Source organism: Belonocnema kinseyi, chromosome 9, assembly GCF_010883055.1.
Source record: "Belonocnema kinseyi isolate 2016_QV_RU_SX_M_011 chromosome 9, B_treatae_v1, whole genome shotgun sequence".
Taxonomy (NCBI): domain Eukaryota; kingdom Metazoa; phylum Arthropoda; class Insecta; order Hymenoptera; family Cynipidae; genus Belonocnema; species Belonocnema kinseyi.
The window spans coordinates 133,019,584-133,034,140 of NC_046665.1; the positions used below are offsets into that span (position 1 = coordinate 133,019,584).

Genomic DNA, 14,557 nt, shown 5'->3' on the forward strand with positions numbered 1-14,557 from the left:
AAAAGCGATTGACCAAGTGTATAGAGCTCCAAGAAGATTATGTTGAAAAATAAAAAAAAATTTACCCAAAAAAAATTGTTTTTATACTTCATTCTAAGGACTAATTGAACTACCCTCGTACCAAGTTTTGTGTGCAGAGTGGAGGTTCTCGTACCGCTTTCTGCATTCGTTGCCATGCGCAGGTACTTATTTTGTACTCTTTGGAGTTTTCTTATATTTGATTTACAGGTACTTCCCCATATGGGGGCCGCAAATAACATAATAGGTCTAATAATAATTTTATAGGTAGTAAGTTTATTTGAGACACACATTTCGCTGTTTCCACACAGGAGTGGGAAGAGGCTTCCTATAACTGCCGAGGCCTTTTTGTAAGCTATTCTATAACATGTTTTGTATGCTTAAGCTTTGAGTCTAGAATCTTGCCTAAGTATTTTGCTTCTTTCATTGGGAAAATGTTTTTGTTGTACATTTTTCTATTAGGAACTACTTTATCACCAACATTATTCGAAAATATCACGCGTTCAGTCTTATCAGTATTGATTTTAAGTTTCCAAATACGAAAATACTGTTCAAATATTACAACTTGCCCCTGTAACATCGCTACAGCTTGCTTCTTAAGCCTAGATGCATAGTTTAACGCAGTGTCATCTGCAAATTGAGCTAATTGCACATATTTAGATTTTGGTATTGGTTTTAATACAGAGCCTTGTGGTGCTCCAGCTACTACAGGTTTTTCTGTCGAGGTTTCATTACTTATTTCTACTATAAATGTTCTATCACTTAAATATTCTTTAATAACTTTAATCAGGTGTAGCAGTATATCGTATTTATATAACTTCACTATGAGCCCTTTGTGCTATACAGTATCGAAGGCCTTTTCCATTTAAAGGGATAAGGCAACCGTACCATGTTTCATATTGAAGTTTAGGCTAATATAATTAGTGATCCGAGCTAGCTGTTGAACTATCCAGTGACCTGTTCTGAATCCGAACTCTTCCGGTTTAAATTGCTTTCTAATGCGTTCATGATCTTGGAGTCTGTTTAGGATTATCATTTCAAAGATGTTACTAACAGTGGCCAGCAAGCTGATAGACCTATAGCTTGTTGACAACGTTTTATCTTTACCGGATTTGAATATAGGCAAGATTTTAGCTTTTTTCCAAACTTTGAGAAAGTAACCCTGCTTTAAACACGCGTTTATTATGTACGTAATTTTCACTGCATTTTTTTAAGGAAGGTTTTTAAGTACTATGTTTTGAATTCCATCTAAGCCAGGGGCTTTTTTAGCTTTTGTTCTCGTTATGGCTCTTTTTATTTCCGTAGGAGTTGCTCGTTTGTTGTTATCTAAGTCTGATTCTAGTGTAGTACTTTGGTTAAAAAGTTTTTCTATTTTTACATTGTGCTGAGCATCCCTCATTTTCCCATTTAATTTATGCTCTTTTTTATAATGATCTGCTATGATTTTAGTTTTATTTTTATTTTTGAATTATGGGCCATTTGGACTCTGCAATGGTGGGATGTACCTTTTTCTTTGCCCTTTTAGAATTCTAGTCATTTTCCATAATGAGTTGTGTTTTGTATTTATGTTAGTTAATTTAGTACCCCAATTCTCGTTTTTAAAAGTGAATATCGATTCTTGTATCTTTTTATTTGCTTTGTTTATAATTGGTTTCAGGTATTTATTTTTTGTCCTTTGTGATATTCTTATCAGGGCGTGTCTATGTTTAAACTGTTCTATTATATTTTCCGGGTGATTATTATTAAATTTAATGAGTTTATGTTTTGGGATGTGAGACTTTATGGAATAATTTATTATTTCTGTCAAAAGTTTCCACACTATTGTCAATAGATTGCGTATCATTCAGAAGCGAATTTATTATTAGACTTTTGTTTATCTGTTCTTTAAAGTTTTTCCAATCAGCCTTTTTATAGATTAGAAAAACAGGTTTACGATCTGAATTAAGTTCGTCAAGTACTTTAATACTTTCCGGGTTATTATGATTTTTAGGAGTAGCTAGATCAACTATACCGGGTCGAGCTTTAAGGTTATAGGGGAAATTTCTGCATTTAAGTCCCCTGCTGCATTTATTTTATTGCTAAGGCTAAATAAATGATTTAGATCTTTTTCACAAATATTCTTTTTAGAAGCATAGAGCGCTAAAACATGAATATTATTATTTAGTTTAATTCCATGTGCTTCTACTGTTTTTAGATTATTTACTGGCACTTCAATGCATGGAATGTCGTTTTTAACGTACGTATCTTGTTGTAGGAAAGTAGGTACTTCGTGTATTTTATTTTGAAGCCCACCTGCGTTCCAGTGGGCAATTTTTGATAAATTTTCGTGTCTATCACTAGCCATTGAGTTCAACAGCTAGCACGTGCAGGGCTTGCAGTAATTCGAAGTTAGTTTTACATGCTAACATTTTGTTTTTAAGTTGAAGGGCTATTTTAAAGAGCTTACCTATATCACAGATTTGGTTTATCTCTTTGAATACTCTTCTTATGCCCTCAACTCCTGGCTCATCATGCTTTGTAGATTCCCTGATTGTATGTGGGTGTTGACGTTGTGCAACGTTTATGGGGGCCTAGGCGGAGGTAGTAGGTATTTCATGTGGACTTTTGATTTGTGTATTCTTTGGTAAAGCTGGAAAATTCCTCTGCAGATCACCAGTATATTCTTTTACGTTGGTATTTTTCCTCCGGTTCTGTCCTTGCTTTTGCATTCTCAATTGTTGATCCTTTTCCAGATGAAGCTTGTATGCTTCACATCCTGTGAAGGTGGCTGAATGATCTCCTTTGCAGTTTACGCATTTAAGTTTGTCTTTGTCTCGGATATTTTTGCAGTCTGCTGTAAGGTGCTCTTTTAAGCACTTCACAGATCTTGGTTTAGCAAAGCAATGCTGTGTACTATATCCGAATCTCTGGCACCTACGACATTGAGTGACCATTTTAGTCTTCTGAAAATGTTCCCATTTGATCTTCATTTAGTAGGCTGCTTTTATTTTGAAAGCATTCTTCGGCTTTGTATCATTATGGAGAGTTACGAGGTAGAGTGGATTTCGCCATGTTGCTTCTTCTGATTTCTGCATCATGCTCACGACGTTGTCAACTTTTAATCCTTGTTCCTCGAGGCTATGCTTCACGCTTTCTGTAGCAAAGTGGTTTTAGTTGATTTTGTGTTCTTTTTAATACGTATCTCTCCAGTGGTTACTTCCTGCATAGTGTTAATGAGTATCGCAAAATCCTCTATTGTATGGTCCAGGATGATTGGTGGTATTTTTCCCTTCTTCGCAGCGTTTCTGCGTTGATCTCTCTTTGTCCATGTGTGGTTACTTTCCATGCTGCTGTATTCTTCTTCCATATATCTCTTTCTTTTGCTCTGATTTTCAGTAATAATTTTTTCTGCTTCCTCCTTCTCCATCTGAGATACATCAATGATGTCTACATCTTCCAAAGTTTGCAGTCCCTCAAATCTGTTTGACAGTTTCAGTGGTTCTCTGCTGTTGACTTTGCAGTAGGGTTTAAAAGTCCGGACGTTTTTGTCAGTCCAGTCCCTGACCATTAGCTTCTGATTTTTTGGCCAAACACATTCACCTATCTGAGAGCACACTTATCATGAAAAAATTTCAGTACATAAGCGAGCTAAACACCATCATCTGTACTGAACGATTGAATTCAATCTGCCTCTTAATCATCAATGATCTCTGATTGATCAATCATCTGCTCATCAATCCTCTGGTCTGATCGTCATCTCTGAGTTCAGAATAAGCAGATCAATCCCGTCCTCCCTCTCTTTCATTCTGCCTTCTTCCTATATATTTCACCAGCTCCCCTTCCTTCCCCGTAGTTCTTGTAAACTCTCAATTTTTTATCTACCATATCGTTCTATCCCAATATTTCTGCCCCATAGCCTAATACCCGTAATCGAATCTATTTTGATACCCATTAAGGGTGAATCAATTCGGTCACAGGGTATTGTGGGAAAAATAGGATTAAGAAAACCTATAAATTAAAAAAAAACCTTTCCTCAAAACAAAAGTGAATTATATTCCAAGAACATGATAAATTACACCTCTGGTCACGTTTTACAACCGTGATATGAGTGATATATATATATTTTTTTTTAAGGAGCAGTAAAACAATTTATAGTGAGAAATGTGATAGCGATTTGTGTACATATTAGCTTATGTAAGTTTTTTTCATATCAAACATTAATCACGGAATTTTACGTAAATCAGTTTAATTTATCTTATGGAAAATGTGGGTCGACATTAGTACTCTGTTGTTTATTATATGGTCAATCTCAAATTCCGTTGGTAAGCATTGAAAAATTATAATAAAATGGATGAAGGAACTTAAGACACTTGTTTACAAACTTAAAAAGTTTTTTAGATAACAAATTTCTGTAACCTACTATTGTCTTGTATTATCTCAGCGATTTTTAGGAAATAATTTCAAGATCTTTTTTAGGGTTTCTATGTTAAGAAATACACATTTTCCAGATCCAATTTTTTGTACATCAAATAATGAAAAACCAATAAAATCCTTTAAATCTTTGAAATATTTCTGAAATATTTTGAAACCGTTTAAAATCATTGCAATCTTTGAAATCTTTTTGAATTCTTTTGAAATATTCTAGATATTTTTTAAACTTTTTAAAATAATTTAAAATATTGGAAATCTATTGAAATCTGATGTACTGCACTCTTTTGGAAATCCCTGAAATCTTTATGAAATCTTTTGGAATCTTTGTGAAATTTTTAAAATATTTTAAAGTCTTAAAAATCTTAGAAATATTTGACATCCTGGAAATCTCTGAATTCTTTAAAATGGATGAAGTACTTGCAATCTTTTGAAATCTTTTAAAGCATTTGAAATTCTTGAAATATTTGAAATCCTTGAAATCCTTTGAAGTTCATGAAATGTTTGTGAAATCTGATAAATTTTTTCAAATCTTTATGAAATCATTATTAAACTAATAAAATATTTTACAATGAATCTGAAATCTTTGTTTTATAAAATCTTTTGAAATCATTGAAAATTTAAAAAATAAATAAATGAAGTATAAATTAATTGATAAATAATAAATTTAAATCTTTTTTTAATGTATCTGTCTTTGTTTGAAATCGTTTAAATCTTTTAAATTCTTGAAATCTTTGTGAAATATTTTAAAAGCTCAAAAATCTTCGCGAAATCTTCCTAAATATTTTTTAATTTGTTGAAATCTTTGAAAACTTTCTGAAATCTTCTGAAATCTTTGTGAAATTTTTTGAAGTTTTTATGGAATCATAATTAAATCTTTAAAATATCTTGAATATTCCATAAAATATTGTTTTTATGAAATATTTTGAAAGTGCTTGCGATCATTGAAAATTTTCGAAATAAATAAAGAAAATAAAAAATAGTTGAGTTTACAACTAAATAATTAATTGAAAAAAACTTCATTTCCAATAAAATATTTTAATATTCTACTAAACTTTTCAATTTTGAACAAATATATATTTTTATTTGAAATCTTAAACAGGTGAGTTCAACCAAAAAAGACCATTTTCATCAAAATACATTAATTTTCTATAAAATCGTTGAATTTTCAGCTTATAAACGATACGTTTATAATTAATAATAAAACAGTACAGTCTTCAGATTGAAAAATTGATATTGAACCAAAACAAAATATTTTCAAAAAAATGTTCAATTTTTATTAAAAGAGGTGAATTTCAAAAAATATTAATTTTTAATAAACAAGTTCGAGTTTCAAAAAATTATTTGAATTTTTAACTTGAAAAGAAGACTTTTTAACAAAATAGTTAAATTTTTAACCAAAAAGATGAATTTTCCAGCAAGAACACTAGTTTTGTCGAAAAAAAATTCGTTTCTTCAATGGTATCTATTTTAAATTAGGAATTTAATGATAATTTCAGAAAAATTTCATGACTTATAGATCAATTTGATGATATTTTTAAACATTTTTATTTTTAAAATGCATTATTGGGGAATCTGTCGATGTGAACATTCTTTTTATTTATGTCAGACTTTTCAATTGGGATCTTCATAGTAAGTTTAGCAACATTGACGATTAGTTGATAAATTTAATGGTTTTGTAAAAAGAATTTAACATAAAAAAACGAGCATAAAAAAACGAGCATCGAAAAAAACGAATTTTTCTTTCGTTAAATGCCTTATCTATGTATTTGTATATTAAATTTGTTTAAAAAAATCATAAGGTAAATAAACAAATTAGGCAATTTTTTTAAATCAGCATAAAGTTCCTAATTAAAATAGTGACATTAAAAAAAAATTCTGTCGAAAAAAGCGCGATTACGGCATTTATTTTGTAAATTTCTTTATATTATTAACAATAATAATCTCAAGAAGAAATGTCATCATCATATTCTTTTTATCAAAATTTTTATCCTCGGGATACGTCAAATAGAAAAATGGTCATTTGTTTCGTCAAATTTATTTATTTATTTATTTATAAATGAGTTGAAAGTCTAATTTAAAATCTAGCTCGAATGCTCTCTTAGAAAATTATAAGCTTTTTTTCAGATTTTTTTGGTTCAAATCGGTCGATATTTGTGGGCTGTACGTTATTTCGAACGAAAAAAGTCATTTTGTGCCCACTGCGTGACGGTCAGTGAGATTTCACTGGTTCACTCAGTGCACTTCCGTCACTGGTTTAAACAGTGACGTTCAACTAGTTAATCAGCACAAAGTCGAACCTAAGTCGTCTGGGGCTTTCCCACTTTCAAGCTAAAGATAGTGATTAGCGACATACGCGTCTCACACTATTGGTATATCTAGTAATGTTTTTTTAGGTGAGTGACTTACTGTTTCACCCAGTCGAAGTTGAAAAATGACTGGTTCGCCCAGTCAAAGCCGGAAAATGACATTCTTTATCCAGTTGAAGTCGGAAAATGACTGTTTTACCGGTGGTTATTCAAAATACTGATTCAACCAGTGAAAAACTCCCTGGTTCAGTTTGAAAACTCACTGTTTCAGTGTAAAATGACTAGTTCATCCAGTCAAAATCGGAACACGGCTGGTTCATCTATTCAAATTCAAAAAATGTCTGGTTCACTAGTGGTTATTAAAAATACTGATTTAAGCAGTAAAAAATTCACTGGTTCAACATAAAAATTGAATGGATCAATATATAGCATACGACTAGCATATACAGTAATGCTGTTTTAGTTGAAACACTTACTGATTCACTCAGTCAAAGTCGGAAAACGATTATTTCATCCAGTCGAATTAAAAAAATGACTGCTTCACTAGTGATTATTCAAAATACTGATTCAAGCAGTGAAAAATTCACTGGTTCATTTCGGAAATTCACTGGTTCAGTTCAAAAATTCACCGGTTCAGTGCATACCAGGCGACTGGTATATACAGTAATGCATTTTTAGTTGTGGTACTTAACGATTTATCCAGTAAAAATTGGAAAACAACTGGTTCATTTATTCGAAGTCGGAAATTGACGGTTTCATCATTGTATATTCAAAATACTAATTCAACCAGTGAAAAATTCAGTGGTGCAGTTTGAAAATTCATTAGTTCAGTATATACCAGACTTTAAAATTGACTTTAAAAGTAAAATTGAATAAAATTAAAATTAAAATTAATTCTTTAAAATACCGATTTAATCAATTAAAAACCTCACTGGTTTCGTTTGAAAATGCACTGCTTCAGAATATACCAGATGACTCTTATATACAGTCACGCTGTTTCAATTAAAGGAACTTACTGGTTCAACCAGCCAAAGTCGGAAAACGACTGGTTTATTCAGACGAATTCAGAAAATGACTGGTTCATTAGTGGTAATCCAAAATACTGATGCAAACAGTGAAAAATTTCCTGGTTCAGTTTGAAAAATTACTGGTTCAGTATATACCAGACAACTGGTATATACAGAAATGCTTTTTTGTTGAGGTAGTTAATGGTTCATCCAATCAAAATCGGAAAATGACTGGTTTACCAGTAGTTGTCAAATATACTGATGCAATCAGTGAAAAATTCCCTAGTTTAGTTTGAAAATTCACAGGTTCAGTATATACCAGACGAATGGCATATACAGTAACGCTGTTTTAATTGAGGCTCTTACGGGTCCACTGAGTGAAAGTCGGAAAACGACTGGTTCACCCAGTCAAAGTCGGAAAATGACTGATTCATCCAGTCGAAATAGAAGAATGACTGGTTCAAATGTAGTTCTTCAAAATACTGATTCAATCAGTAAAAACTTGACTTGTTAAACTTAAGAGAGAAAGTACTAAAATTAATCCAGTTTTATTTCTTCTTACAGAATTAACTTCACAAACCAGCGTTGTACCTGAAGATGCTTTTCTTACTCCTGATATTCATTTTCACCGAACTGCAAATGGTGCTTATCAGGCAATAACAGAAGATTTTCGTGTGGCCATAAAAAATGGTTATATCATTGGAGTATGTGTAGGTGATGTGGTTTTTCCAGCATATGATGGTGATCTGCAAATGGTGAAAGTACGCATACGTGGCAACCGTAATTTTCCAATAAACGAAAGACAATTTTGGGAACTCATTCATTTAAATGCACCTGTTCATATTTATCATGCCAGATGCAAACAAAGTTAATTCCAGTTGAAAAAATGTAATCGCAATGTTCTGAAGAGACAATAAACAGTTCAATTATAAAAATAAACGTTGGTAATCGATTTCTTATGCAACAAAATTAATCAAATAACACATTTTTAATTTATAAAATTAGGAAAAGGAATTGCACATTGTACTCTGCTGAATAAGCAATATTTTAGCAAGTTAGCTATGAAATATTCTCAATTTTTACAGATTTTTGAAAATTAGAAAGTTTGAGCTAAAACATTTTTAATAATAATTTTCAGAAGCAAAAGAGATTGTTTCAAAAATTTATTTTCAAAAGACATGTTATTTATTTTCAGGAGATTTATAAAAAAAAAGTCTTCTCTATAAATTCTCAAAATTTTAGAATTATTTAATGTTTTTTTGTGTTTTTCAAAACTATTAAGCTTAATTACAATTTTTAACTTTGTTTGTTGTTTGTTTTAGAGGATCTACAACAGGATGTCTACACAAATTATGAAAAAAAACTTCCGATCAATTCCAAGTTTTTCCATGTCTCAATTTTTGTACAGGAATAGTTGGACAAATTATGTTATAAAATTATATTACTAAAAACATAATTATTCACTTCTTAAATTTGTCTATATAGTTCATTTTAACAAAATTAATTAATTTTCAACCAAATAGTTAATTTTTTAAACTAAGGAGAGCAATTTTCAACCGAAAATGAAACAGTTTAAATTTTCAATTAAAAAATTAATTTTATAGCAAACAAAGTACAAATTTTGAAGCAAATAAATGTAAGAATCTTCAAGCTGAATAGTTAAATCTTCAAACAAAAAGATGGATTTTTGACCAAAAATATTAATTGCTACCAAAAGAGGAATTTAAAAAAATACATGAATTTTCAATAAAAAAAGATCAGTTAAAATAAATAAATTTTCAATTGAAATGATCAATTTTCAACCAAGACGATTGAGTTTCTACTATAAAAGACGAATTTTCAACTAAAAAATATAATTATTTAACGCAAAATTGAATACTTAATTTTTAAGTTAAAGAAAATTAATGTTCAACCAAAGGTATGAATTTTTATATAAAATGATGAAATATTTAACTAGAATAATTAAACATTAACAAAAAAGCTCTTTTTTCATCCGAACAAATGAATTTTCAAAGAAAATTATGAATCATCAACAAAAAAGATAAATTCTAAACGAAAAATGTAGTATTTTTCAATTTTTCAATCAGAAGAGAGAAAAATTGCAGAAAAAAAATTTTCAACAAAATATATAATTAGATTAATATAAAGCTACTTGTAAAAATAAATAATCATTGTTATTAAATTTTATATTGCAATATTTTTATATTGCCAAAAACAAATTTCTTTTTCTAAGTGGATATTTGAAAAAAGAAATTTTTTCTGCTAATTTAATTAAAAAATAGAAATAATTTGATAACTTTGTTTGAAATCTTTTTTTTTATGTTTGAACGAACGTTCATGTTACTGGATACACTATTTTATTATTATCCTGAAGGAGTAATAAATTGAAAGTTTCAGCACCAAAAATATTATTTGATTAGTTATTTCTAAAAATTTGTATTGTTTATTTACATGTAGAAACATAATTTACAATCTTTTTTTCGTAAAAATTAAAACTTTTATTGTTTTGGATTTTTTAAATGCGGAAAAATTATTTATTCTCCTTTTGCATGCATTGATTTATAATAAAACTTTATGAATTTAAAAAAATTGAGTAAAATCTTAGGATTGCGTAATCTGCACAACCTTCAAAGTCTGCGATTGAAAAATAATTGATTTTATATTTTTTCTTTGAGCAGATTTTATATTTTTTAATTGCAAAATTTTTTTCCATTATTTACTAATTCATTAAAAAATATTGTTTTCTGTTTAAGGAACATAGTTGTTTAAAGAAATAGTTTAAATGTTAAAAATTAAATATTGTAGCATTTTAGTGATGAACTATTCTCAATTTTCGTAAATTAAAAAAAAACTAGAAAGTTGCAGCTAAAAAAATTTAAGTTTTTTGCACCGAGAAGATTTAAACAAATTTTAGGTAGATATTTAAAAACAATAAATTACAAAATCAATTGAAACATCTGAAAATAACGTCCGAAGTTATTTTGGAATTTTTGAAACGAAAAATCAAACCCATTGACAATTGGAATACATTTTAGAAGAAAAACCTAAGCGTAAATAATACAAAAACAATCAAGGTATTAAAAAAAGTTATTATATTCATTTTCAAATGTGTTTAATTTTCTTTCGCTTTCGGAAAAACTCATATTCAGTCGATTTTTTATTTCTGATAAATCAAGTTAAAGAAAATATTTTCAAATTGATAACAAAATAATTCTAAGCTTGAAGTGATTTCTTGAAAATTCAACTCTTTTGAAATTAATATTCGTGAATTTTCGAATTTTATTTTTCGGGATTTTTTCAATTCGGGAATTTTTTTATTAAAAAATTTAATTTTTCGGTAATTTTATTATTCAGGAATTTTCCAATTCGGATGTTTTTTTCTTCGGAAATTTTATTATTCGTAAATTTTCCAATTCGGAAATCTTATTATTCGGGAAATTATCAATACGAAAATTTTATTATTCGGGAATTTCGTTGTTCAGGAATTTTCCAATTCGGAAGTTTTGTTATTCGGGAATTTTATTATTCGGACATTTTATTATTCGTGAATTTTCCAATTCTGGAATTTTTTATGCGGGATTTTTCCAATTCGGGAGTTTCATTATTCGGACATTTTATTATTCGTGAATTTTACAATTAGGAAATTTTATTATTTGAGAATTTAACAATTTGTAAATTTTATTATTCGGGAATTCTCGAATTTTGCATTTGATTATTTGAAAATTTCATTATTCGGGAAGTTTCCAATATAGAAATTTTATTTTTCGGGAATTTAACAATTCGGAAATTTTATTATTTAGAAATTTCGTTATTCGAGCATTTCATTATTCGGGGATTTTCCAATTCGGAAATCTCATTATGCGGGAAATTAAAAATACGAAAATTTTACTTTCCGGGAATTTCATTATTCAGGAATTTTCTCATTCGAGAATTTTCTTATTCGGATATTTTATTACAAATAAATTTTCGAATTGTGAAATTTTATTTTTCGAGATTTTTTCATTTCCGATGTTTTGTTCTTCGGGAAGTTTATTATTCTTGAATTTTCCAATTAGAAAATTTTATTATTCGGGAATTTATAACTCAGAAATTTTATTATTCGGGAAGTTTCCAATATGGAAATTGGATTTTTCGGGAATTTAACAATTCGTAAATTTTCTAATTCGGGAAATTAACAATGCAAAAATTTTATTATTGCGGAATTTCATTATTCAGGAATTTTCAAATTCGGAAGTTTTGTTATTTGGGAATTTTATTATTCGGACATTTTATTATTCATGAATTTTCGAATTCTGGAGTTTTATTTTTCGGGATTTTTTTAATTCGGGCATTTAATCATTCCAAAATTTGATTTTTCGAGAATTTCTTTTTTCGTAAATTTTCCAGTTCGAAAATTTCATTATGCGGGAAATTACCAATACGAAAATTTTACTTTCCGGGAATTTCATTATCCATGAATTTTCTTATTCGGTTATTTTATTACTCATAAATTTTCGAATTCTGAAATTTTATTTTTCGAGATTTTTTCATGTCTGATGTTTCGTTCTTCGGGAATTTTATTATTCGTGAATTTTCCAATTAGAAAATTTAATTATTTGGGAATTTATAACTCAGAAATTTCAATATTCGGGAAGTTTCCAATATGGAAATTAGATTTTTCGGGAATTTAACAATTCGTAAATTTTCTAATTCGGGAAATTAACAATGCAAAAATTTTATTATTGCGGAATTTCATTATTCAGGAAATTTCAAATTCGGAAGTTTTGTTATTTGGGAATTTTATTATTCGGACATTTTATTATTCATGAATTTTCGAATTCTGGATTTTTATTTTTCGGGATTTTCTTAATTCGGGCATTTAATCATTCCAAAATTTGATTTTTCGAGAATTTCTTTATTCGTGAATTTTCCAATTCCTATGTTTTGTTGATCGGAAATTTTATTATTCGTACATTTTATTATTCGTAAATTTTCCAGTTCGGAAATCTCAGTATGCGGGAAATTAACAATACGAAAATTTTACTTTCCGGGAAATTCATTATTCAGGAATTTTCTTATTCGGTTATTTTATTACTCATAAATTTTCGAATTCTGAAATTTTATTTTTCGAGATTTTTTCATGTCCGATGTTTTGTTCTTCGGGAATTTTATTATTCGGGAATTTATAACTCAGAAATTTCATTATTCGGGAATTTCATTATTCAGGAATTTTCAAATTCGGAAGTTTTGTTATTTGGGAATTTTATTATTCGGACATTTTATTATTCATGAATTTTCGAATTCTGGATTTTTATTTTTCGGGATTTTCTTAATTCGGGCATTTAATTATTCCAAAATTTGATTTTTCGAGAATTTCTTTATTCGTGAATTTTCCAATTCGGATGTTTTGTTCATCGGGAATTTTATTATTCGTACATTTTATTATTCGTAAATTTTCCAGTTCGGAAATCTCATTATGCGGGAAATTACCAATACGAAAATTTTACTTTCCGGGAAATTCATTATTTAGGAATTGTCTTATTCGGTTATTTTATTACTCATAAATTTTCGAATTCTGAAATTTTATTTTTCGAGATTTTTTCATGTCTGATGTTTTTTTCTTCGGGAATTTTATTATTCGTGAATTTTCCAATTAGAAAATTTAATTATTTGGGAATTTATAACTCAGAAATTTCAATATTCGGGAAGTTTCCAATATGGAAATTGGATTTTTCGGGAATTTAACAATTCGTAAATTTTCTTATTCGTAAATTTTCTAATTCGGGAAATTAACAATGCAAAAATTTTATTATTACGGAATTTCATTATTCAGGAATTTTCAAATTCGGAAGTTTTGTTACTTGGGAATTTTATCATACGGACATTTTATTATTCATGAATTTTCGAATTCTGGATTTTTATTTTTCGGGATTTTTTTAATTCGGGCATTTAATCATTCCAAAATTTGATTTTTCGAGAATTTCTTTATTCGTGAATTTTCCAATTCGTATGTTTTGTTGATCGGAAATTTTATTATTCGTACATTTTATTATTCGTAAATTTTCCAGTTCGGAAATCTCAGTATGCGGGAAATTAACAATACGAAAATTTTACTTTCCGGGAAATTCATTATTTAGGAATTGTCTTATTCGGTTATTTTATTACTCATAAATTTTCGAATTCTGAAATTTTATTTTTCGAGATTTTTTCATGTCCGATGTTTTGTTCTTCGGGAATTTCATTATTCTTGAATTTTCCAATTAGAAAATTTTATTATTCGGGAATTTATAACTCAGAAATTTTATTATTCGAGAATTTTCCAGTGTCCTGAATTTTATTTTTCGAGATTTTGTTGTTTGTAATAGATAATCATGGTCACCATAAAAGTTCAAGTTTGTTTTTTGTTGATTGTCTCGATCAAGTTATGTTCTCTTGAATCTTATCTGCGTGTATGTTTGACTTTTGTTTGCCACCAATAAATTGTTTTTTAATTTAATTAATTTTAACATTTTATTCGTCGAAAGATTCTGCTGAATCATATTTGACTCGTCTTTTTTTTTTATTACGTATCGTATGTTTTTGACATTACCTCATCTTGCATGACGGAAGCGAGATAAAGACGGATATTTTTCTTCTGATTAAAAATTTATGACACTGTATTTTGCATGCTTTATTACGCACTTTATTCCAGTATAAATCAATCCTCTTCCAGAATGTTTACTAGATACCCTGTTCAAAAAAATTGTCGCATAAGTCAATTTCTGTTGTTCTTAAGAGAATGAAGAAAATAATTGGTACCACACTCTGCACTTTAAAATTAGCTGTTTTTTTCATTTA

The 14,557-nt window shown here is 28.7% G+C and overlaps 1 protein-coding gene across 1 annotated transcript in view; it reads left to right on the top strand.

Moving 5' to 3' along the window:
• Positions 1–14,465: 14,465 nt before the first annotated feature.
• Positions 14,466–14,557, top strand: part of LOC117180355 — a 6,274-nt gene continuing 6,182 nt past the window's right edge. The window contains exon 1 of the mRNA XM_033372809.1: positions 14,466–14,557. Coding sequence (XP_033228700.1) covers positions 14,499–14,557 — 59 coding nt within the window. The 5' untranslated portion in view covers positions 14,466–14,498.